Source organism: Salvelinus fontinalis, chromosome 31 (assembly GCF_029448725.1).
Source record: "Salvelinus fontinalis isolate EN_2023a chromosome 31, ASM2944872v1, whole genome shotgun sequence".
NCBI lineage: Eukaryota > Metazoa > Chordata > Actinopteri > Salmoniformes > Salmonidae > Salvelinus > Salvelinus fontinalis.
This window is the reverse complement of record NC_074695.1, coordinates 43,968,337-43,995,591: the sequence shown is the minus strand read 5'-3', so window position 1 is coordinate 43,995,591 and position 27,255 is coordinate 43,968,337. Positions and strand designations below refer to the sequence as shown.

At 42.6% G+C, this 27,255-nt stretch overlaps 1 protein-coding gene across 2 annotated transcripts; it reads left to right on the top strand.

Moving 5' to 3' along the window:
* LOC129830336 (guanine nucleotide-binding protein G(s) subunit alpha) lies at positions 1–26,618 on the top strand. Of its 2 annotated transcripts, none has more exons than XM_055892845.1 (12): positions 1–1,377; positions 3,106–3,178; positions 6,506–6,560; positions 6,745–6,864; positions 11,315–11,412; positions 17,227–17,281; positions 20,221–20,294; positions 20,475–20,533; positions 20,806–20,926; positions 24,000–24,130; positions 24,308–24,375; positions 24,615–26,618. In XM_055892845.1, exons 1-12 carry the CDS (start codon positions 1,239–1,241, stop codon positions 24,759–24,761), a joined length of 1,140 nt encoding a protein of 379 aa, XP_055748820.1. In that variant the 5' UTR covers positions 1–1,238; the 3' UTR covers positions 24,762–26,618. The 2 variants fall into 2 exon arrangements, with proteins under 2 accessions (XP_055748820.1, XP_055748819.1); XM_055892844.1 differs by having other exon boundaries at positions 24,290–24,375.
* Positions 26,619–27,255: the final 637 nt, after the last annotated feature.

The window sequence follows — 27,255 nt, the reverse complement described above, 5'->3', positions numbered from 1 at the left end:
CCCAGGGTTCACTGAGCGCTGTTTGCCCCACCCCATCTCTTCACCGCTGTCTATCTCATATACTGTTCCCGAAGAGAAAGGGAAAAATTATACCTTCAAGAATTGCTTATACCCGTGTTTAATCTTCCACGACCAGTCCAGGAGAGAACTGTCTTCATAGTGGAATGTGTTAGTACAACACGCGTTATATTTATGAATGTATATGCACATGTAAACTCTACCGAGTACCTACCATTCGAGTTCAGAGGGATATAAAACGGAGACTGACAGCGGGCTATACCTGCAAGAAACGGGACAATTCGAAGGATTTTCGTGTTTTCGTCATGTTTAGAAGATTCAGAACCCATTTAAGAATGTATTGGGGGCTATCAGAGCGCTATTAGGAGCCTTGGTGATGTGAGGAGGGATACACATTTCAGCAACAAAAGAAAAGACAGCGAAGGGCCTTTGGATTGAGAAAAACCAGCAAGGAACAGCCATCACAGAAACGGGGGGAAATCACGAAAATTGAATTATTTTGGGGATCTAAACTGCACCGGACTCACCGTTTAGATCGAGGATCATATTATGGATATAAAAATGAGTTAAATGAAGACGGAAGCAAGGAAAATATTACACATGTAGTTCGTTAAGTGTAAATATATATATTTTTCTCCAGTCTCCAGTCTCTGCGCGTAGAAAGGCCGCAGGAAATACGCCTTTTCCCAAAGAGATGTTTATTCTAACCCGTGTTAAAAAGATCCGGGTCAAATTTTACAGTCTAGTTTTTGTGCTATGCCGATTTTCGGTCTCTGTCACAGGCAACAGTGAGACGTGAGACCCGTGCCGTTCGTGAGATGAAAATAGGCTATTTATCCTCTCTTCAATTGAATGTGAAAGAGGCAAAACCCTCAGTCAACCTTTAAACCTGTGGATGGTCATCTATATCGGCATATAAAAGCTGTATGTGAAGAAGGAAAAGCCTAATAGAATTGACCAAACTGAGAGGACGGCCTGGGTGTCGTCATCAACAGTATCCTGCCCTCTTTGACAGCAATATCAATTGAAAATACGCATTATATACACATACTTACAACCGCAATAGGACAACGTTTTAAAACAGACGTTAGTTCGACGTAACATTAAACAACAGACTGTATACATGTCGTTAATGTTGTTCTCAATTCCGTCGGACAACCGAGAGATCTAGAGTAGTTATTTTTCTTCACCTTCCCCTGGACCCACTTTCTTGCGGGAAGATGGGTTGTTTGGGCAACAGTAAGACTGAAGATCAGCGAAATGAGGAGAAGGTACAAAGAGAAGCCAACAAAAAGATAGAGAAACAGCTTCAGAAGGACAAACAGCTATATAGAGCAACTCACAGGCTACTACTTTTAGGTAAATGTGAATGGAATCTGATGTGTTGCAGGCAAGGCCTCAATGGCGACATTGTTTCTAATCTTATATTTTATGTGATATAGGATTTTGTTTTCTCTGTAGGCCTTCCTGCTACACAACATAGTAATTGTACTTTTTCAATGTGACATGGTTGCTGGCATGATGTTTCAAGCTGACGTGGTGTATCAAAAGATGCAGTTAGACTTGATCCTCTAACCATATTGAAGCCTACTTATTGCAACATTTGTTTCTTTCACGTTTGATACATTGTGTCGTAGGCCTGTGTGATTGTAACAGCTCCTGCCTAATCTATATGAAACATGGGTGTCGAGCCTCTACATGTGGGTTGTGGGTGTGCTCTCAGAACTACTAGCTGCTTGAAAACTTTCAAATCCACAGGCCTGTGTATTTCGAGGTGGGCCTATGTGTGAAATAATGCACGGTGAACTCAGTCTTTGAGCACTTCTCTACTCACGGTACTGTTATCACGTGAAAACAGTCAAAATGTCCTCTCTAAATGATATTTGATTAGAAAATGCCTGAGACGGAGTGTATTGAACGCTATACCAGTATTTCCGTTGGAGAGGAAGTTGTGGCAACTAAAGTAAGCAGAACAGAATTCTCATTTAACCATGACTTCTACAATGCTGCTTTATATAGCACTGGGCTCTTTGCACTTTTCTATGATATGACAATGTTTTGTTGTACCATGATCAAGTTTTCAGATGTTGGCCAATTTGTGAGTTTGAATTTTGTCAGACGGTGGCGATAGACATCCGACCCTTAACCAATCATGATAAAGCTCTTTCCATTTGATATCACTGCTATGGGGGATAAAAATATTAGTCATAAATCTATTTGAAATTTAGAGTATGGTCGGCACCTTTTATGCTTGATTCACACTATAGGGTCAAGTCGAGCTGTAATGGACTAGATGGTTATGCAACTACCACTGGAACCGTGCTGGTAAGGACAGTGTTAACAGACAATATCAGAGCCAGTCCAGTTCAGGTCAGCCCCATAGGCATTAGAGAGGATCTGTGATAAAGAACTTCTTTAGTTATTCTCACGTGGGGAAAGTTCACTAACCTAGACTAGCCAATCTAAAATAATCTATCAGACTTGATAGAGGTTTTACGCCTTACTTTGTGTTAGCGGTACACCCCTGGTTATAAGTGAAGCTGTTAATACTATTGTATTATTAGATTTCAACAGGTTAATATTTCACACATTTATTGCTATTTATACTGCATGTGTGGATTCACCTAACATCCCACTCATTTCAAGTTGTTTGCCTCAGACACAGGTGGAATCACGCTGAAAGGTAGAAGTTGACCCTAACCGCATTAGTTTATCCAACTTAAATCCCGACCTTAACCAACTGGAGAATACAGCTATATCTGACCAGAGGTTAAGGCCAACTTTTTCCAGCTCCTGGCCTGTGTTGCTGCTGTGTGAGACCTCAATCAATGGGCATAATAACCCATTTCAATTAGAACTTTTCTGATCATGTTTATTTCACAGATTTTAAAATGCTGAACTATCACTTTCAACGTGTCTCTCTTTACAATTTTTTTGTTATGCATGACATTCCAAATTGGCCATCCTCGGTTGGCTGTCAGGATAGGGCAATGTACTGTACTCTCTGAAATGTGTCTAACCACCTCTCTCGTTCTCTCTCTCGTTCTCCATCTCTTGTTGGCTCTTTCACTGTATACCTCTACACAGGGGCTGGTGAGTCAGGGAAAAGCACCATAGTGAAGCAGATGCGAATCCTACATGTGAATGGCTTCAACGCGGAGTAAGTATCGTTTTCTTCACCAGACTACGTTCCTCAACTGCGAATAAAGGTCAGGGTTTGAGGCGGCCAGAGGGATTGGGGGAAAATCACAGAGGAACCCAGAATGAAAACAAACATTCAAAACACCAACTTGACCCTTATGCATCTTTCATGTATTGGTCTTTCGATACCTGAATTGTATAATACACACACTAGATGCACCTGTGCAAGAGCACATGATGGGAGGGTAGTTACAGTTCCCTCAGTTTGAAGATTAGTGCTTCAATTGCCACTATTACTTACTGTCTAGGTGTCTCGTCCTTATGCGATTTTTAAAAGTGTTGACGGAAATATTAGATTGCGGTTCAAAAATGATCAGTCCGATTGCATGGACTTCCAAAAATGAAAAGCTAATTGAGAGACGAGAAGTCAAACTTCCTTTGGAACAAACTCTGCGGGGTTCAATCCCTGGTTGGTGACTGGTGCTTTAAGGCCCTAGTGCATTGGTTGGTAGCGGTTTAAGCCCAGGTGAGTAGGTTGGTTGGGGGTTTAGGCCTAAATGTGGAGATGGGTGAGGGTCTATGCCTCCGCAGAAGTCCCATGTAAGTGCCCAATCAGAATACGATGGTCGCATTGAAAAGACAAAAGTCGCATTTTTGTCTGATTGTGGTCAGGTCCGTCTGACCACCTCGTTATTATTGTGTGTATATTTCTCCTCAGTCTGGATGCAATCAGGCTACCAAAAGTGCAAACAATGGGTGACGTCATCAGCACTCCGCCCACAAGTCTCAAGAAAACTTGTTTTGGTAGCGAGAGGCACCTAGCGTGTGAGGAATGTGTTTGCTGGCTTCATGAATGCTAGCCAAATAGCTAATATTAGTTACGCTAACCCCTTTGCAATCCCTTTAGCTTTGCTAGCTGTCTTGCTGGTTAGCTAAAGATGTTAGCTTGCTAGTTAGCTTGCTAGTTAGCTTGCTAGTTAGCTACAGTAGTTAGCTACAGTAGTTAGCTACAGTAGTTAACTACTGCCATCAAGTAGTTGTTGTGTTATATTTAGCCTTTTCCACCGTTTGCAGAATGCATACTGGCATTTGAATATAACGCTGGAAAATGAAATCCGGGCCCAATGTGGACACATTTAAATGTAGGTGAAGACACACGACGTGTTCGGAATTCTATGATCAGAACTCCATGATCAGAATACAAAAACGTCATTAACTGTCTAGACACAGCCTCTGCGTTGGTGGTTTGGGTTTTAGTCGCCAGTTTGTGGGGTTAGGTTTGACGGTTCAGACTCTGGTGTGGTGAGTGGCTTGGGTTAAATGAGCAAATCAGCACCTAAGGCACCCAGCATCGTGTGACCCATCTCGTGACTCCATAACACTTACAACTGCTGTGGTGTGTGTGTGTACTCAGATCATCGCTTGGTCACATCCTAGATCAAGGGTGTCAAACATACGGCCCGGGGTAGTTTGACTAAAACATTTGAATAATGATAAAACAAAATCAATATACTTTTAAATGACTAAAACCAAATCGAAACTGTGTAGAAATGATAATGGACCTACATTATTACCGTTTCTTAACTGTCCAGCTGCTAATAATCACCGAAACTAAAGCTCACCGAAACTAATTTTCAGTGCGGCCCTCTGGACCTCGTTGAAGACTGAATGCGGCCCCACCCCAGGCAAAATAGGTTTGACACCCCTGTCCTAGACATTTCAAACATGTATTGATTAGTTGGTTGTGTCTGTGTTAAGTTAGCTGTACCGTATATAACTTAAACGTATGGATTGTATTTCTATGGTATTTGCAATGGATAAAATGCAGGGCGGTGTGTCTGGCTTCTTGAGCAATGTTTCCTCGTCAGTCCTGGAGGAAAAGATGCTCTACAAGGAATTCCTGGATGTGTTTGGTAGATTCCTGGATCATGATGTTTTTGCATTCAGTAACTTTCATTGATACGGTTCTTTTTATTTATTTATTTTTATTTTACCGTTATTTTACCAGGTAAGTTGACTGAGAACACGTTCTCATTTGCAGCAACGACCTGGGGAATAGTTACAGGGGAGAGGAGGGGGATGAATGAGCCAATTGTAAACTGGGGATTATTAGTTGACCATGATGGTTTGAGGGCCAGATTGGGAATTTAGCCAGGACACCGGGGTTAACACCCCTACTCTTACGATAAGTGCCATGGGATCTTTAATGACCTCAGAGAGTCAGGACACCCGTTTAACGTCCCATCCGAAAGACGTCACCCTACACAGGGCAGTGTCCCCAATCACTGCCCTGGGGCATTGGGATATATTTTTTAGACCAGAGGAAAGAGTGCCTCCTACTGGCCCTCCAACACCACTTCCAGCAGCATCTGGTCTCCCATCCAGGGACTGACCAGGACCAACCCTGCTTAGCTTCAGAAGCAAGCCAGTAGTGGTATGCAGGGTGGTATGCTGCTTGATACGGTTCTAGGCCTAATAGCATGATGGCTCATCCATTTGTGAAACACTGGACTAAATATATTTTGTTTATTTTGTCTTCTTTCGTACATTCTCTGATAAAGATAGACACGGATGTATACACTAACACATGCTTTCTACTTCAAGTTATTGCCTATTCTCTCTCCACACGCACATATAAGCGAGCACATGCTACTTTGTAATAGCATGTGATTTTGAATGACCATCATGTTGAAAATGTAAACAAGGCCTTCTCAATCTAACACTCTTGTTTATTGGGTTAGGGGGGACGTCTGTGTGGAATACAGGCCCGCCTGCTGGCTGTTACCTATTCTCTCGACTTTTCTCTCCCTTCTCTCGCTCCCTTTCTATCCCTCTCTATCTGTCGGTGTACCTCTTTCACATTCCCTCTCTTACTCCTTGAATGCTGTTTTGTGTTTTTGATGTAAACTACATGTCAGTGGTAGTGCACAGTCTGCGATGGGTGCTGCTCAGCAAAGCGGTGGTTTACAATTTAGTCGTACATTGAAGCAGTCTATTAATGGGCTGTTGTTGCAGCTCAGATACCACTTTTACAGTTGGGGTCATGTTTGACATCGGATCATTTCTAGCTATCGTGGCAGGTTGAGTATTTTCATTGGAGTGCAATGTAGACACTGGGAGACCTGTGTCCTGTTTTAAATATATGAGTTTCACATGGTTGAAGATGTGTGTGTCAGTTATGAGTAATGGCAGGTTCAGAAGGGATGATAGTGAGGTGTAGTGCATGTGTCAGATGTTTCTAGACTATTATCCACATACGTTTTTGGTTTTGCTGTATCAACATTGTATAACAAAATGATATTGTACTTTACAACATGGAAGATTGAGCTTTGGGGTTTTTTCGCAGGGAGAAGAAGCAGAAGATTCACGACATCAAGAATAATATTAAAGAAGCTATTGAGGTAAGTTTTTTGGTTTGAAGCTTTCATATCACTGTGGGTAGGTAGAATAAATACATCTAAACAGCTAAGCATGAATCATCAATATTTTATCAATGATTATTGAATATAAGATACCCCAAGACAATCCTGTGTTGTCACTCGATCTGTATTGATTGTGTGTGTGTGTGTGTGTGTCGCTCTTTAGACCATTGTAGCGGCTATGAGTACACTGACGCCTCCCGTTCAGCTCGCCAGTCCACACAACCAATACCGGATCGAATATGTCCTCAATTTAGTCAGTCAGAAGGACTATGAATTCACATCTGTGAGTATGACAATGTTTCTACCACCCCACACACAGAACATTATAGATTGTCATTGTATTTTCATGAATGTACAGTGTATACACGTCTGTGAGTAAGCACAGTATTTTCTTGTGTGTGTACCGTGCATGTGCACATACAGTACCAGTCAAAAGTTTGGACACACCTACTCATTCCAGGGTTTTTCTTTATTTTTACTATTTTCTACATTGTAGAATAATAGTCAAGACATCAAAACTATGAAATAACACATATGGAATCATTTAGTAACCAAAAAAGTGTTAAATATATTTGAGATTTGAGATTCTTCAAAGTAGCCACCCTTTGCCTTGATGACAGCTTTGCACACTCTTGGCATTCTCTCAAGAGCCTCCCACACCTGGATTGTGGAACATTTGCCTTTTTATTATTTAAATCATTCTTCAAGCTCTGTCAAATTGGTTGTTGATCATTGCTAGACAACCATTTTCAGGTCTTGCCAAAGATCTTCAAGTATATTTAAAAACTAACTCGGCCACTCATGAACATTCACTGTCTCCTTGGTAAGCAACTCCAGTGTAGATTTGGCATTGTGTTTTAGGTTACTGTCTTGCTGACAGGTAAATTAATCTCCCATTGTCTGGTGGAAGGCAGACTGAACCAGGTTGTCCTCTAGGATTTTGCCTGTGCCGTTTCTTTTTTTATTTCCCGAAAAAGTCCAGAATCCTTAATGATTACAAGCATACCCATAACATGATGCGGCCACCACTATGCTTGAAAATTGGGAGAGTGGTACTCGGTAATTAATTGGATTTGCCCCAAACATAACTGTATTCAGGTCAGAAAGTGCATTTGCTTTGCCACATGTTTAGCAGTATTACTTTAGTGCCTTGTTGCAAACAGGATGCATGTTTTGGAATATTTTTATTCTGTACAGGCTTCCTTCTTTTCTCTGTCAATTAGGTTAGTATTGTGGAGTAACTATGTTCTTGATCCATCCTTAGTTTTCTCCAACACAACCACTCTGTAACTGTTTTAAAGTCACCATTGGCCTCATGGTGAAATCCCTGAACAATTTCCTTCCTCTCCGGCAACATTGTTAGGAAGGACGACTGTATTTTTGTAGTGACTGGGTGTATTGATACACCATCCAAAGTGTAATTAGGGACTTCATGCTTAAAGGGATATACAATGTCTGCTTTTACATTTTTTTACCCATCTACCAATAGGCGCTTGTCTTTGTTTGGCATTGGAAAACCTCCCTGGTCTTTGTGGTTGAATCTGTGTTTGAAATTCACTGCTCGACTGAGGTTGCCGTACAGATAATTGGATTTGTGTAAACATTTCGAAAAGTGTAACTCCACTTTGACATTATGGAGTATTGTGTGGAGGCCAGTAACCAAAAATCTCAATTTAATACATTTTTAAATTCAGGCTGTAACACAACAAAATATGGGGGGGGGGGGGGGGGGTCTAGGGATGTGAATACATTCTAAAGGCACTGTACATGCTGTTCATGTTCCCTTAGGAATGCCCATCCAGCAGTCCCTGTTGCAGGTGCCAGCCTCATGGTACTGGTAGCTCTGTGGGATGTGGTACAGTACAGTTGTAATTAGCAGGTAGGGCCTCTATGGGATGCCTGTTAACTAATGGACTGCCCTGAGGGAAGGCCTGGAGGTCTCTGAGTACCACTGCTTGACACTGATTGTGCATTTTAACGCCCCTAAATATCTCTCTGGGACCCAGGTGTCAGAGGCACACTGGGACCCACACCTGAACAACAGAGTGCTTTCTGGTAGGACTTCGCTGGAAGCAGTCAAACACATAGTCCATTGAATTGCATTTCTAATGGGTTTATCGATGCTTTGGGAACTTTGTTACACATTGATCACAGGAACCTTGTTAATGTTTTTGATTGAATAGTGTGCACCACAGTGAGTTTTACTTACTCCTAGGACAGACGGCAACATGTTGTCACTCATCAAAATGAAAACAACCGATAGGTTAATGCTTTGCGTATATTTTGTTGTTACGTGTTAATTTAGGTCCACTTGAGAGTCTTCGGCTGATACAAAGTGATCTGTTACAGTTGAATGGTTGCATCCCTACCATTGCACCACAAACAGTCATTGAAGATTGCTTTGTCTTTCTTCTGAGCCTAGCACACCTGCCATAACATCTCTCTCTGAGTTTGGGTGCGTAGGGCCACATGTGAAGGCGGTGTGATTGTCTGCTGCCTTGCTCTGTGATGTTTGGATCTCTGTGATTTAGAGTCCCCCAACTCCCCTCCATCAGGAGCTAAGGTCAGACAGTGTAACTCTCTCCCTCCCTCCTCTCTGGCACCCTCCAGGGCGGAGAGGAAACCGGTTCTACTGGTCACCTGATCTCAGAGTACATGTAGAAAAAAAGAAAGGAAAAGGAGAAGGCCTTTAGATGTGGGCGTTTCTGGGGGTAGAAGTGGGGGTAGAAGCAGGGGTTTCTGGGGGTAGAAGCGGGGGTAGTTTGTACAGTTATCTACTGTCTGGGCTATTCACTTCTAGTTAATTGTGTGTTTTAAGATGTCGTCTTTGTTGTGGTATGGGATTTATTTTCGGACTGCTGATTTCTCGACTGATAATGGGAGAAGTCTTATAGGTTGTCTAAACGCCAATAAAATGTCAGTTTTCTAAAATGCAAAGCTACCAGGGAACTTCCTTTCTCATGTCTCTCGCTACATGAAGATACTGTAGAAGTGTTGACCATAGAGTTGGAACGCTAGTGAGATTCCCATTTAGCCACAAATTGTGCAAGGTTTTTGCGTAGCACGTGCAATGTTATAGATAGTCGTTTTAGAAACCAGGTAAAAGCAACCGGCCATGGCTCTTCTGATAAACCTCAACTTGACAATTGTCCCTTTGCTTCAAAAAAAGAGTTAAAGGAAGATCAAGTTCCCTGTGATATTTGTTTTGTTGCAAAAACAACATTTGTGTATTTGAGAAAGGCCATCCCAAAGGATGAAATGGAAATGATAAAATGAAGGAAATCTAGGTGTAGTTGGCAAATATTTCCTTTCTTTTTTTGCCATTAGACCTGACTAATTCTCACTTAAAACATACATTTTCTGTGTAATAAGCTAAATCACATCTTCTGACTCCAGAGTGATCTATTCTTGCAATTTGTAGTCTGACATTTAGATATAATAAGTAGTTTGAATGTAGTGGACTACTTTTTCAAAGGAACTTTAGTTAATTAAACTGTTTAAGGGTATCCTTAGTGTAGCTTCACTTCTTCCAGAGTAAAGTAATTGGCAACTTGGTAAACTGTATTTTCAGAGTAGCTTCCCGAACACTGCAAGCCGGTGGGCGGAGGCAAACAATATAGCACTGAGTCGTAGCCCCAAAGGATTCTGGTTTGGCTGCTGTAATGCAATAAGGAGTTACCAGAGGAGTTATTTTTCTCTTAAGCGCATGACTGATGATAAAGGAGGACTCTGTTACTACGACACATAATGAGTGCTCTTTTTATGGAGTGGATGCAGGGATTTCAGGTAACCCAAGCCAGACAAAAAGTGGGACAAATATATTGGGCAGCGAAACCTAAATGTTATATATATATGTGTGTGTGTGTGTGTGTGTGTGGCCCAATTGTTCCACAAAAGTCCAGTTGTCCAGAAGCATTTATTTTATACATGACACCATTTCCTGTTTACCTTCATGGTCCAAATGGAGGAGGATGAAGGGAGATTTGAGACTATCTAACTTTCCATGTGCTTTTTGGCCCTCTGAATGTTGTTTAATGGGTGGGTCACTCTGGTCCTTGATAAGCTATGTGGACATTCCCACTTTATGCAAAAGATATCAAACAAGGATGTAACAGATTAGCCATTAGATATGAGTTGACTCCCGTGTTTACACCTGTGCCACTTTTGTTTGCCGAGTCAAAGTAATGAAAAAGGTTTCATTTCAATATGATCTGGGATTTTGACTTGATTATTTAGGGTTAAGTCTGTGATACCTGCCAAAGATGAGTCAACTGACCCTCCCAAGCCTGTCGACCATACGCACTCTTACTTTCTCCTCGTTGAAGAAAATGTTGAGAAACATGCCTTGTTTTTACTTTAAGGCACAATCTGTAATTTCAACGGCCTGACTAATGTCACTTGGTTTTTCCTATATTGAAGCTCCCCTTGGCCGTTACCCTCACTGGCCACAGAACCTGTTCTCCAGTCAATAAATGCCAGATCCCTAATAGGTGTGCTGCCCCATTGGAATGTAATTCTTCCCACCCCTATTTACCTTTTCTACGTGTACACACGCTCTAGCCAAGCACAAAGCACACAGCATGTGGTGTCAACAAAAGATGCCGCACATCGCAGTGCCCTCAAACACAGCATGGATGGACAGGGTCCTCTTCTTCGACCTGCTTTAATTCAATTGATCCCGTCTCTCTCTTCCTCTCACATACTCTTTCTCCCTTTTTATATCTCTCTTTCAGGAGTTTTATGAAAATGCGAAGACTCTCTGGCAGGACGAGGGCGTGAGGGTGTGTTTTGAGAGATCCAATGAGTACCAGCTGATCGACTGTGCGCAGTAGTAAGTATGCACTGCACCACACGCCAAGAGAGGATCAGCAGTCTTTAGTAGCTCCAGTGCCCTTATACAGGCCTGTGTTGTTGAACATAAACAGTCTAGGCCAAAGATTAGGGGCACGTATAGCGCACTACCCAATCTGAAACGTAGTCAAATTCATCTAAACCTTATTTTACAAAGCAATTTCCTTGAGACTGTTCTGATTTTCTGTGACACCTGGCAACATAATGGGCAAAGGGTTCTGCCTGAAAAATGGCCCCTAATGTTCTTTGTGTTCCTATTGCTGTGGCTGAGGGTCTGTGTAAAAGGACCCAGGAAGTGCTGTGTGATAGTGGAGCTCTGTCATGGAAGTTACTCTGCAGCTCCTCATTGCGTCTCAGTGCACACACACCACAGTATGACATCCCCAGAGCTGTCTGCATCAACAATGCCGCCACTCTCTGGCTATGTGTCTCTCTCCCTGGTACTCTCTCGCTCCACGCGCTCCCTCGTACTCGCTCGCACGCTCTCACACACGTTCTCTTCTTCTCTTTCTTTTCCTCTCCTTCACGCTTTCTCTCTCAACTGTTGTGTGGCTCCATCTCCGCATCTGTGATGTAGGATATTTGCAGCAACAGGGACCAAAAAATGGCAGGTTCTGAGTCATAAGAAGGGGTAAGCGAGATTTCACCAGCCCACCGCCAGGTGGGGGGGGGGAGGGAGTACACCACTTAACCACAGTGACTGGAGCCTCAGAGTTAAATTTGTTATGGTGGTGTTTAGGGATGCACGGTATATCTTTAAGTATATCGGAACCACCCAATATTATCTGATAATGCTAGCATCGGCCCGAGGTCTAGTTTAACGCCGATGTGCAAAATCGATGTCAAAGCTGACGTGCATACCTATATAACGTAGGTAGATGGCGTAATGACGCCACGACACAGACTGCGCTACACGTGCAACACCGCATTCCTCACCTAGCCCACAACGTCTGCTGTGTGGATCTATTTTGACGTTTCAAAGGAAGATAACAAAAAGGCCATATGCAACATTTGTGCTGCTATTATTTCCAGAGTGGAGAAAATGAAATCTTTCGATACCACAAACCTAATTTGAAAGTGCATCACCCCCAGACGTTCAGAGGCTACTTGGAACAATAGCAGAAAAAAACGAAGCGCACACCAACAACTAAACAAGTTAAAGTCGAGCAGTAATTTTGAAAGAGTTTAACATTTCAGCGGTACAACTCAAAGGCGAAATCCATCAACGCCAAAATAATGGTATTCATTGCCCTTGACAATCAACCGTTCTCTGTCGTGGATGATGTTGGCTTTCGCCGACTGGTCGAGCAACCTCAAGCCCCAGTACACACTACCAAGTAGGAGCTATTTTTTCAGATGTTGCCCTACCGGAGTTACACAGTATTGTTGAAATGCACATCCCTTAACTACTTGCTATGGGCGTCACTGCTATTAGCTTCACGGCTGACATTTGGACCAGCGATGTCAGCCCCATGAGCATGTTGAGTCTGACAGCACAGTGGGTCGACGAGGATTTGGTACTGAGGAAAGCCGTACTGCATGCTCAAGAATGTGCTGGTTCTCATACCGCTGCTGCCATTTCAATGGCATTTGAGAACATGTTTCAAACATGAACACACTCCTAAGCTCCATTCTAACAACTGACTCGAGAAATAAGCTCATCAACTGTGTCTGCAGCAGACGTGATACCTCTGTCATGGCAATGAAACACCTGCTCAACAAAACTTTCGAAACAGACCGTGGGGTTAAAACTTGCAGAAGTACTCTACTAGAGGCTGTGAACAAGTGATTCGGTGGCATTCTCTCTGAGCCTCTTTACTGTGTCGCCACCATGCTCGATGCTAGGTACAAGGACCGCTACTTCGATGCAGACAAGAAACAGGGTTTACGTGAAATGTTAGACACAGCTGGACAAGATGGAAACGGACACAGTGCGCACCGATGAAGAGGACCCATGATAGAAGAGTTCAAGGACCAACTGAGCTGAAACTTCACTGCTCGACATGTACGATGAAATCCTCTTTGAGACTGAAACGACTGAACAAATGAACAGCGAAACAGCACAGCAAGTAAGTGAAAGAAATAGGTTTTGATTATGTTTTACTGGTAATGGGGACATACGTAAATGCACACACACTGACCAAAAATAACTTTTTTGTGTGTGTGTGTGTTTCAACTATTTAACTGTACTAGAACGTATATGAAAGGCCGCTCAAATTTTTTTATATCTTTATTGGGTTTTTTGGCAAGGAAAATATCGGTATCGGCCAAAAATGTAATCAGTACATCCCTAGTGGTGTTTGATTTTGAGCTGATTGTATAAAATATACATGTGCCAATGCTTGAGGAAACCGTGATGGGTATTTGATTGTGTTACTTAACAGTCTAGGACAACCCCTTCAGGTGGTTCAGATGGTCCAGTCCAGTTTTGGTCCCTCCCTCTCTCCCGCTCACTCTCTCACTACCTCACTCTCCTGCTCTCTCTATCTTTCACTCTCCTCCTCTCTCTCCTGCTCTTTCTTTCACTCACTCTCCCTCTTCCTCTCTCCCAGTCCCTCTTTCTCTCACTCACTCTTTTTTTCCCCTCTCTCGTTCTCTTCCCTTTTCTTTCTCTCCCTGGCTACTCTAGTCACACAAGATTTTGAGCTGATAGTCTATTTATAGAGCCTGTGGTTCTGTCTCTATGGCAACCATGCTGGAGGCCAGGGAGCTATTTTAGAATCTGCTCTGTAATGTCAGACTACTTTCTCTCTGTGTTAGTCTTTTGGGTTCAGGCCGGTGGGCTAGGTCAGGTTTGTGAGTGTGAACCTTTGTGGAAGGAGAGCTTACAGCTTTTACAATATTATTCTATAACGAGCAGGGAAGGAAAAAGATTAAGAGTTAATCTTCTGGAGTCTGCATAGTTATCTCTCGCCATCTTTGTGGCCATAACAAAGAATGGTAAATGTGCACGTACACACACTCACACAATCTCTCTGTGTGTTTGTCCTAGTTAGAGCTAGGTGATATGGCCTAAAAAAAAATATATATATATATATATATATATATATATATTTTTTTTTTTACATTTATAGGTGATCCACAATATATACAGTATCTAGATTTAAAATGTTTTCTCTAAATAAGCATTGTTGTACAATTTTAAAGGTAAAATACACTACATTTCAAACAGTCAGCAATAATCTATTGAATTCAGAGTTTGAAGTTATAAGCCTTCCACAACTACAAGACCCACTAATGTAATTAGTTTATCGAAATAATACCGTTTTTTTTGTGCAATAATCACTGATCTGGCTTTCAAGTCTGTATATGAAAATGCCCTTTTAAAAAAAATACATTTTACTAGAACCATGCATAATGCACATTCACTAGTAATGATTCACTTTTTGTAGCAGGCATTAGGCTATAGAAAATTAAAACAAGTCTCATCAATCTCTCAAGTCCCCGAGCTAGTGATTAGCCAGCTAATCTTTATATTTCAAGTTTAGCCAATTCGGCTATATGTGCTAGCGAACAAGGTTGAATTATGAACACACAATGATTATGAACGTTAGCCTGTCCACTTTGTTCAGATGTTGAAATCAATTGGCCTACCTTATTTCTCAGAATGAGAACGAGTTGTCAATTCCTTATATAATTGTGTTTTATGCTTATTGCATATTTATAAAACAGACTAGACAGCTAGTATACCAGTATTTGGCTAAAATACTTATAGCAGTACACCAATGCCGCGCGCTACAAACTGAGCATTCATTTTCCAGAATCAATGTTCATTGATACTCTCGTTTTAGTAGTGTCTGCTCTGTGCGCAATTTGAGTAGTTGAGACTTAAGGGTGTAGTTTGAAAAGTTAACTTATCCTCTATTACAGTAAAATAATGTCTCAATGTGTTTTGGTGTCTATAACCGATTCTGTTGGACCAAACCTGAAATACAAATATCCCGTTGAAACCAGAAAACGCTTGTCAGAGAGGAATATGTGATCTCTTAAATTTGATGGCGTGAGAGACAAAGGAAGGGAGGGAGGGACTTTGTTTGGTGTGTGTGTAAACCATAGAGGAAGAGGGGAAGCGAGAGGTTTCACTCTCGCAAATAGTCTTAAATTAGGCAAATTATTTTCTATGAGCTTATTTTGGACATAAGTTTTGTCGCCTCTGCCTTTCGGACTCCCATTGTTAGGGTGGAGACGTGCATCTCGTCATATTAAGATCGCTGGTGTAAATGGGAAGGTGCACAGAGGAGCGAAGGGGACGAGACCAAAAAATACCACATGAGTACAAGCGGACATAAACGCTATTAAAAACGAAAAAATAACAATCTCGATTCTTGCGATACAGGTATTTGGATTGTCGCGCAAAAACATACGTTAAAATGAATTCGATATATCGCCTAGTTCTAGCCCTCTAGGTTCTAGGTCTCTCCCAGTGAGTGCCGACTCATTCCTGCCATGTCTCACCTGTAGTTAGGCCTGCCCCATTCCACCCCACCATGTCACATTCCTGGTTATCCAGAGGCTCGGCATTCCTCTGTGTTAAGTAGGCTTGTGAGACCAGGCCAGCATTCGTCTGTCACACTGTTAGTGACATTCTTGTTGTATTAGCCACTCTATAGGTACTGTTTAAACCCAAGTGAAATATCAGTTATTAACGTATGTATTGGAATGGGATATTCGTTTCAAAGTCAGTATGACTACAGGACTGGAACCATTGCCATTCCTATAATCTGTAAGTGTCTCTACAAATGTATGCTAGTGTTTCTCTCCACCCCCTGGTTCCTGACCTGGACCAACACTGGTCCCTAGGATGTTAATAACTGGCTGCTCATTTAGCTGACACTGATATAATCAGCTTTCAAGTTAACTAACGGACAACAATATTTAATGTACATGTAGTTAAATCATTCTACATATTCCTAATTTACTCTTTCTGCAAGTGCTGGATTTTCACCCACAGCGGCGAAATCCACCATTCACTGTGATCTTACCTCCAACACAGATGTCCACAGATTAACCCGTCTTTCTCAGTATAGTGCCATTTTGCTATTTCCTTTTACAATACATCCCTCCATTTTACTGTGATGTGTTACGAGTGTCCTGAGCCTCCCTTATTTGTAACATTTATACTGATATTGCCCTAAAATAAATACTTTATCCAAGAGTTTAATAATAATTTCCCATTGACTGGTCACGGTTTTTCAGATCCCCTAACAGTACAGTTTTCACATCCATCTGAATCCTGGTATTATGACATAACAACCATTCCTGGACCTGACTCCAAAAGCGAGCCACCGATGGACAGTACCAGAAAAGATGCTCTATTGATTGTTTCCTCGTGGCACAAGGCTGACTTTTCATTGCCCCATATATTGAGTATTCTTTTTGTAGCAAGTGTTTTATAGCTTCAATTAAAACGAATGGATTGATGGGTCAATTGTTTTATTGATCAGATAATAGACCAGATGCCAAGGTATTGGGACATCAAAAACCTGTTCCCAAGCAACTTGAATTTTATATACAGCATTGCTGTCTCAAGTCCTACTTCTCAAGTCCTAGTTTGTATCTCAATTGGCCTCCAAAGAGGAAGGAGTGATGGCTTACTGCAGGTTAGTCTCTCCCTAGCGCGAAAATAGTTGGAGAAACACAGGTCTATACAATGCTATTGAGCTCAGTGGTTTCTACCTGTCCCCACACAGAACAGCTTCCCATAAGGCTCACTCACTGCCCCTGCTAACTGTTGATGAGAATTACGCCATTTTGTCCTGTTCATCCTTCTGAATCTCTGTTTCTTTCTTCTCAGCTTTCTAGACAAGATTGATATTGTGAAGCAGAGTGACTACACCCCCACTGATCAGGTGAGTTTCCGTGGTCTCAATGCCGCCTTTACCAGAGACCCAGGGATACATCTCAAATCGAATTTTATTTGTCAAATGCGCCGAATACAACCGGTGTAGACCTTACCGTGAAATGCTTACTTACAAGCCCATAACCAACAATGCAGTTCAATAAATAGTTAAGAAAATATTTACTAAATAAACGAAAGTAAAAAAACTAAAAAGTAACACAATAAAAAAAGAATAACGAGGCTATATATAGGGGGTACCGGTATAGGGGGTACCGGTATAGGGCGGGGGTACAGGTTATTTGAGGCAATTTGTACATGAAGGTAGGGGTAAAGTGACTATGTGTGGCCGATGTGAAATGGTTAGCGGTGGTGCGCGCTAATAGTGTTTCAATCGGTGACGTCACTTGCTCTGCAAGAGCCGCAGCTTTTGTGGAGAGATGGGTAATGATGCTTCGTGAGTGACTGTGGTTGATGTGTGCAGAGGGTCCCTGGTTCGAGCCCAGGTTGGGGTGAGGAGAGAGACGGAAGCTATACTGTTACATATGCATAGATAATAAACAGCACGTAGCAGCAGTGTAAAACGTAGCAGCAGGGGGGGGGGGGGTGGTCAATGTAAATAGTCCAGTGGCCATTTTATTAATTGTTCAGCAGTCTTATGGCTTGGGGGTAGAAGCTGTTAAGGAGCCTTGTGGACCTAGACTTGGCACTCCAGTACAGCTTGCCATGCGGTAGCAGAGAGAACAGTATGATTTGGGTTACTGGAGTCTTTGACTATTTGTTTTCGCCTTCCTCTGACACTGTCTAGTATATAGGTCCTGGATGTCAGGAAGCTTGGCCCCAGTGATGTACTGGGCCTTATGCACTGCCCTCTGTAGCGCCTTACGGTCGGATGCCGAGCAGTTGCCATACCGGTCAGGGTGCTCTCGATGGTGCAGCTGTAGAACTTTTTGATCTGGGGACCCATGCCAAATCTTCTCAGTCTCCTGAAGGGGAAAAGGTGTTGTCCTGCCCTCTTCATGACTGTCTTGGCATGTTTGGACCATGATAGTTTGTTGGTGGACACCAAGGAATTTGAAACTCTCAAACTGTTTGGCCCGCCTTTTCCTGTAGTCCACGAACAGCTCCTTTATCTTGCTCACATCGAGGGAGAGGTTGTCCTAGCACAACACTGCCAGGTCTCTGACCACCTCCCTATCGAATTTCTCATCGTTGTCATGGTGATCAGGCCTACCCCTGTTGTGTCGTCATCAAACTTAATGATGGTGTTAGTTGTGCTTGGCCACGCAGTCGTGGGTGAACAGGAAGTACAGGAAGGGACTAAGCGCCCACCTCTGAAGGGCCCCAGTGTTGAGGATCAGCATGGCAGATGTGTTGTTGCCTTCCCTTACCAACTGGGGGTGGCCTGTCAGGAAGTCCAGGATCCAGTTGCAGAGGGAGGTGTTTAGTCCCAGGGTCCTTAGCTTAGTGATGAGCTTTGTGGGCACTATGGTGTTAAACGCTGAGCTGTAGTCAATGAACAGCATTCTCACATAGGTGTTCCTTTTGTCCAGGTGGGAAAGGGCAGTGTGGAGTGTGGTTTGAGATTGCGTAATCTGTTGGTGAATTGGAGTGTGAATTGGAGAATGTGAATTGGAGTGAGTCTAGGGTTTCCGGGAGGATGGTGTTAATGTGAGCCATGACCAGCCTTTCAAAGCACTCCATGTCTACCGACGTAAGTGCTATGGGGCGGTAGTATTTTAGACAGGTTACCTTCACTTTCTTGGGCACAGGCACTATGGTATTCTGCCGGTATTACAGACTCGGTCAGGGAGAGGTTGAAAATGTCAGTGAAGACACTTGCCAATTGGTCCGCACATGCTTTGAGTACACGTCCTGGTAATCCGTCTGGCCTTGTGAATGTTGACCTGTTTAAAGGTCTTGCTCACATCAGCTACAGAGAGCGTGATCACACAGTTGTCCGAAACAGCTGGTGCTCTCATGCATGCTTCAGTGTTGCTTGCCTAGAAGCGAGCAGAAAAGGCAGTTAGCTCGTCTTGTAGGCTCGCGTCACTGGGCAGCTCGCGGCTGGGTTTGCAAGCCCTGCCACATCTGACGAGTGTCATAGCCGGTGTAGTAGGATCAAGTTTTTGTCCTCTATTGACGGTTCATCTGAGGCTATAGCGAGATTTCTTATAAGTGTCCAGATTAGTGTCCCGTAGATGTTGCCTGTAATCCATGGCTTCTAGTTGGAATATGTATATACGGTCACTGTGGGGACGATGTCGTTGATGCAAGTGACTGACGTGGTATACTCCTGAATGCATAGTCCATAGTCCAGTCTGTGCTAGCAAAACAGTCCTGTAGCATAGCATCCGTGTCATCTGACCACTTCCATATTGAGCGAGTCACTACCGTTGGTAGGATAGTCTTGATTGTAGATCACCCAGGCCAACATGATTGCATGTTGGCAAATAGGATGCATGGTAGTGGCAGTTTACCCACTCGTCGACGAATTCTCACAAGTCACCGTGACCTACGACCCCTGTATTTCCGTCTTTTCTTCATGGGAATGACGGGAACCTTGGCCTGGTTTCGGGAAAGCAGTAATGTCCTTAACGTATGACTCATTAAATAAAACAATTACGTACAGTTTTGAGGTGAGTAATCGCCGTTCTGTCCAGAATCTATTTTCTGTCATAAGAGACGGTAGCAGCAACATTTATATACAAAATAAGTTAAAACAATGTGAAAAAACAAACAAAATAGCACAGTTGGTTAAGAGCCTGTAAAAATGGCAGCCATCCCCTCTGGCGCCATTATAAGTACGCCCTATTCCCTGTATAGTGCACTACTTTTGGCCAGAGACCTCAAATGGAGAGACATGCCTACTGTACTTGATCATCAACTTTTCCTAATATTGATAAATATAAAGCAGATGAATGACTCCAGTTTTCTTTTGTCATCTCTCAGGACCTACTGAGATGCCGAGTGCTCACCTCTGGGATCTTCGAAACCAGATTTCAGGTGGACAAAGTCAATTTCCAGTGAGTATAACCCCGGGTTATCGTCCCATTCGGTTATTAGTACAACACTCGGAAGAGAAATCTCCACCTCGGCCCTGCAGACGTTTACGAGTCCATACAGTGCAGCTAACATGTGATTCATCACTACGCCACAAGGTGGTAGTGTGTGGTGTTAGTCTCACTTTGCCATTTCTTCAACAGCATGTTTGATGTTGGCGGTCAAAGGGATGAACGTCGGAAATGGATCCAGTGCTTTAATGGTAACATTTGTTTTTCCATTTGATCTGGCCAACCCAATAGGGAATAACTCACAATTCACATCTCATTTATAGATCATTTTTAGTCTTAGAAGGGTCTTAGTCTGTAGCCTCGTTCCTCTAAAGGTTTCCTGTATTTTCCTACCATCGCTTTTCTGCTATGACTGTGTGTTTCGAGCTTAGGCTTAAAGCTTAGGTGCCTTTTGACTGTGTCATTGATTGCAGTTTACAAAACCAGTTTGTCTGTGTCCTTCCTCCCTCTGTCTTCCCCACAGATGTAACAGCCATTATTTTCGTGGTGGCCAGTAGCAGCTACAACATGGTGATCCGGGAGGATAATCAGACCAACCGTTTACAGGAGGCTCTCAATCTATTCAAGAACATTTGGAACAACAGGTGACACACAAATGCACGCACGCACACACACCAGTGGCCGTTCGGAGCGCTTCTTTTTTTCTTATTAAAGCATATTGGATGACTGTCATTCATATTCCATTCACGCAGCTCAGGTTTAGGCTACTACATGATACTCACATTTTCCCTATACCAATCATGAGGTTGCTACAACCTAGCCTACAAATGACAGTTTATAACGTAGGTGCACAGGTCAAGAGACAAGTTGGAGTAATCAAGGTGACAGACAGTGAGTGACACATTCAGTAACGTCTCGCATAATGTTGCCTGCATCTAACTAATTTGGGGGTTAATCATTAGTCCACTTAAACAAGAGTTTCTGTTGGACAAATTCAGGTAGGTCCCTCCTAGGACTGTGGCGGTCATGAGATTTTGAAAGCCGGTTATTGTCATGCAAAAGAATGCCAGTCTCACGGTAATTGACTGTTAGTGAACGTAAACAGGTTTTGGTTGTGGAAGAGGGAAAAAGTAGGGAACTTCTCTGTTCTCGCATCTACACGCTCTCCTCACCTTTACCCTTCGCTTTGTGGACTTCATGTATTTCTATTTCAGCTTTCCAATAATTTTAATGATCTTCTGATTTCATCTCTTCAGTTTGTATTGGAAAGAGAAGGGTTAGTAGTGAAGAGTGGCGCAGCGGTCCTAAGGCACTGCACCTCAGTGCATCACTACAGTCCTTGGTTCGAATCCAGTCTGTATCACATCCAGCTGTGATTGGGAGTCCCATAGGGCGGCGTACAATTGGTCTAGCATCGTCCGGGTTTGGCCGGGGTAGGCCGTCATTGTAAATAAGAATTTGATCTTAACTGACTTGCCTAGTTAAATAAAGGTTAAATTTAAAATTATAAATACAATTTAAAAAATTATAAATACAATTTAAAAAATATATCTAATCAGGATTTTCTTTGGTAGTCTCTAGGTAGAAAAATCTAGCTCGCTCAGCCAGCCATTGGCTAGGACAGAAGGCCTGTGCCGTTCAACTGTATTGGAGCAGAATTTTGTAGTGACAGTGGAATTAAACAATCATATTTTGACTTGCAATGGGTGGGCCCGTAAAAAGATAGAACAAGTAGACAGATATTTCCAAATATGGTAGTGGGAGAAGATGGAACGAGATGGATTTTGGCCAACATTCTGCACATTGTCATCGATAAAAAATAATAATAATAATAATAAAAATAAAAAAATGATCTCAATACGCTTTTCTGTTCCCAAAACTAGAATCTGTTATGAACAGATTGCGAAAGGTTTTTAAAAATGGTGTTTAGGAGTGCAAATGTGAATTGAGTAATTGCACATTTACACGTCACATAATAGGCGTTCCCTGATGGAAATATGCAAATACATACTAGAACGCGCCAAAATGATCTCGCTAGCTCCCGCTTGGCTTGGTTTTGCCCACTTTGACTCATTTGTTCCAATCGGAAACGACAGGCTGTGGTCTGTCTTGGTTTAGTTATGACATCTTTGACGTCACTACTGAGAGCACAGTATAAAGTAATCAGTGGCGCAGGCAGTAGTGTCCCCACGCTAAAAGCCAATTTAGGCTTGATCCGAAAATGTGGTCGGAGGCTTTGTATGGAGGGTGTAATGCAATTGTGGAGCCTCCGGAGGCACGTAGAGGCAAGATTAAGCTCCATACCGCATCGCCATCGTACACATTTTGTAACAATGTGGAGTGCTCCGCATTGACGTGATTGGTTGACAGTAGGTGGGGGCGGTACGTTCTGTATAAACACAAAGCCCTGACGTCTGTGGAGGCTGCATGATCACAGTAAATGCCACTTCAGATGTCGGATTGACCATGCAGACCCTTTTACACTAGTAACATTAGCTAGCTTCTGTTGTAGTAGTGAGACGATAGTGGCTGCAGCGATGTTGTTGCTAATTTGTTAGCAACACCCTTTTCAAGATACACTGAAAAGTTTGAAAGTTAAAGTGTTTATTTTTGTTTGATGCAACGTATTTGAAGATTTTTGGTCCCTCTGAAGGCCTAGGTCCTATAGTCACGGTTCGCCACTGTATTAATGTTATAGTCAACAAACTAGAACTAAGGCGTTAGTATACCCAAAATCCAATCCATGTGTACAATGTACAGCAAGCAGTTTAGTAGTTACACCGGGGGCCCCAGTGGCAATAAGTTAGTAAAAACGAACGCTTACCTTGACTTGAAGGAGGTGCAGTGTTGGATAGTCTTAGCCAGCCAGCTAACATAAATAGCATTCCTCTCTGTTTGTCAGGTTGTTGACTAGGCCAAATTAGATGCTTTTTCTAACTAAAAGAAAGGTAAACTAAGAAGAAAAGAACATACAAAGCAATATAGTTAGCTAGCTCTCTTTGCTGCTTCTCCTTAATTTGACAAAATTAATTTGTTAAACTGTACAACTGTCTTTGAGTCAACTACTCAACGCACTTTATGCACTGCAGTCTTAGCTAGCTGCAGCTTATGCTTTCAGTAGTAGATTCATTTCTGATTCTTTGATTGGATGAACAACATGTCAGTTCATACTGCAGCTGATAGAGCTCATAGGTTGAAGTACGTCCCCCGAAGTCGTCATAATTACTGTGTAAGTCTATGGAAGGGGGTGAGAACCATGAACCTCCTAGGTTTTGTATTGAAGTTAATGTACCCAGAGGAGGACAGAAAATAGCTGTCCTCTGGCTACACCATGGTGTTACCCTAGAGGGTGCTGTCGAGGATAATGTAGACGTTCATTGCAAAACAGTGTTTTAATCATTTATTTGGCAACGTGAATATATTTAGTAAAGTTTTATCTAAAAAGGATAACTTTTTTAAAAACTTTTCCCTTTTTACTTATGAAATTTACTGAGTAGGATTGTCCTCCCCTTCCTCCTCTGAGGAGCCTCCACTGACACACACAGAGAAACGCACACAACCCATGACACCCACTATCCACGAACAATGAAGATTCATTCTATTCCTCTGTTCTATTAAAATGCTCTCATCATAAATCTAATTTGCTAGCCCTAATGGACCACTGATTGCTTTCTGCCAGTCTATTTACCCAGCATCTCTGTGTGTTTGTCTCTTCAGGTGGCTACGGACCATTTCTGTCATCCTATTTCTCAACAAACAGGACCTGCTAGCGGAGAAGGTGTTGGCTGGGAAATCAAAAATCGAAGAGTATTTCCCAGAGTTTGCACGCTACACCACACCGGATGATGGTGAGACACACACACACACACAGACTGCTTCTGATTTTAGCCACAGTAGGTGGCTCCTGAATGTTCTTTCCTGTGGCTGATAAGTAGTCGCCATAGCGAACTGTGGCACTGACAATGTGTGATGGTGTACCAGAATCCAATCATAACACTCATCATCAGTCTCTCACGCTTCTATAGCGACACCGGAAGCAGGGGAGGACCCGCGCGTCACGAGGGCAAAGTACTTCATACGAGATGAGTTCCTGGTAAGTGCAGACATTCCGATGTCTCCCCTGCTAATGTTACGTAGAATCTTATGGTATTGATTACAAAATAGTATCTAATCGCAACAAAAGATGACAAATGAGATGACTTTCTCTTACTCGTATTGAATAAGTTAGCAGGAAGGCTAACGTGTTAGATTTGTTATCGAGTCAAATGGATGATGTCCTGATGGTGCGAGTGCACGTTTGTCTCATTGTGCTTCACTACGGGATTTTTTCAGAGGATCAGCACAGCCAGCGGAGATGGCAGGCACTATTGTTACCCCCATTTTACCTGCGCCGTGGACACGGAAAACATCCGCCGAGTCTTCAACGACTGTCGGGACATCATTCAGCGGATGCACCTTCGGCAGTACGAGCTCTTGTGATGGGAGGGGACTGCAACAGACTCTGAACCCCGACCTCCGGTCCCACCCTGACCCCCACTCCCCCTTCCCTAGAACCCACCCCTGTCGCCCTGACTCTGTGTGCTCTTGGGGACTCCTGAAGTCAAACTAGACATGAGAGCTACAGCGCAACCTGGAAATTGTTATTGAAATACTGCAAAACACAGAATACATCCAAGCCAGATCAGCTGAACTCCACTGCATTTTAGCACTGTGCTCAAGACTTGAACCCATTTCACCCCACACACACACGCGTGAGTACGCACACTGACATGGCACCGGACCGTCTTTCTTTCACAACCTCAGTTCATATTTTGACACACACACAGACACACTCTTAGGCACACTTAATCTCAATTTACCCATAACTGCTTGCATACAGAAAAATAACCCCACACGCTTTTACTCGACTGCATGGTCACTGGTCCTGAACTGAGCAAGTCCCGAGTCTTAGCTGCTTACTGGCTGCAGCCACAGATTGACTGGCTCAGTGTTTTCAATGAATCACAGCCAAGATACCTACCAGGAGCAATTTCAATGACGGACAATGAACCAGAGAAGCATCATGGTGAGCGGTGCTTGGGGGAAGGGAATATTTAAGTGAATTTGGTGGAGCTTGGACACCATGACGCCCACAGGATTGTCACATGACTTTGCCTTGTTGGTACAGCAGCGGAAGGAAAAAGGCCAACGTTCACAGAACTCAACGGAGTGCAAAGCCCATATACAGTACAGCACCATATAAGTTAAGAGAAGTCTGATCAGCCCTGTTTCTGTCTCCACGGTTTGTCTGTGTAGACTGTTGTGCCATTGTGCCCTGTGCGCGCTCACACACTCTCTCTCGCCTCCTTCACTCCCTGTCCTCTCTCTTAACTTCACCACATACCATGCACTGTTACTTTACTGGCAATGCTCTTTGTTATGTTTTTAAAGAAAAAAATCCTGAAATTAAAAAAAGAGGAAGATAACGATAAATGGGACACTAATCTTTACTCATGTGGTCACTCTCCGTCACCCCCCCCCCCCCCTTTGGTTTCCTCCATCTCCCTTATACCCACTCCCTCCTCCCTACCCCTCCTTCCTCCTTCCCAGGCTCTCTATCTCTTTACTTTACTGCTGAACTATTATTCTTGTACAGACTGTAAAATGTATTATTTTGTACAACTTTATTGAAAATTTACCTTAAGAAGATCCCTGTGCCTTGATCACGACTGTACGTGTATAACGAGCTAAAGTGGGTGTTATACTGCGCTGTATAGATTGGCCAGTTTCCCCCCCTCTCTCTCCAGGGAAGGGGAACAACCATTCGTAGCTTTGGATTTTTAATTTCCCTCCCCCATCTCCCCTTTATGATTTAAATGTCTATTTTTGGATCCATATACCAAAAAAATATAAATATATGAAATGTCTATGGATTTAAAAAAGTATTTTATTAGAATCAAAGAACCTTGCCACATTGTACACTTTATAGTGTGCCTATTGCTGTAACTTAAATTCTTTTCGATTAGGTTTTGTTCAGATTTTGTTTCATTAGCGAACAACATGAAGGGTGAGTTTATTTACCATTTTTTTTTATTTCATTTATAGCTTAAAGGTAAAAGGTAATGACAAATATCCAAATGCAAAACATTGCTTGTTTCTACATTATTTTTTTTCTTTTGCTAAAGAAAACAAACAATTGTATTGTTTTGGGGTCCTTCCTAGTGTTGCACAACAGACGGACTGTACAGTATTACACTTTCACTTCAGTGCCCTAGTTTTCATTTACTGTGTACATCAAAAATGGGTCTCTACTTTCAGGAGAGGAGCTCTGCGAAATAAAGGTTTTTGGTGCAGACAGCCACAGGCCCGTCCTTACACACAATCACAAGGACAAACCTACACCAGATACACCCATGGCATTTCATTCATCCATCTTTAGCCATGTCTCGTTATGTCCACTGTAATTACTTAGACAGCTCTTTAACTCCACTGTTACTTCACTGCTTTTCACAGATAACCATTTTACCCTCAGTTCTATTTGACATTATACTGCATCTATCACATGCATCACGACTCTATTCAATTCTGTCTTTGTTCCCCATCCAAGGCGATAGAACGGTCATTCCCAGTGTAACCCAGACACAGGCATTTACCACATAGCTTCTTTGCACAAATACACAGTTAGTTTATGAAAATATTAACATGGGTATTTGCCTAAACATTTATGTTGACCTACACCATGACAATGGTTGATGAATGTATTTCTCGTCAGGAGTGTAGCTTAGGGAATTACAAGGTAATTAACTGCAGTAATTTTATGTAGGTGATGGGACGCAATAGGTTTCAATTGCATCTATTGACGAGTTAGTCATTGGTTCAAGGTCAAAGGAAGTGTAGAGGGAAGAGGCAGGATTGTGATGAAAAGGGAGGAGTGCTGCTGGTTAAAGAGTTTCAGCCCAACATGAATGTCCCTTGATCTGACCACCGTTCAGTG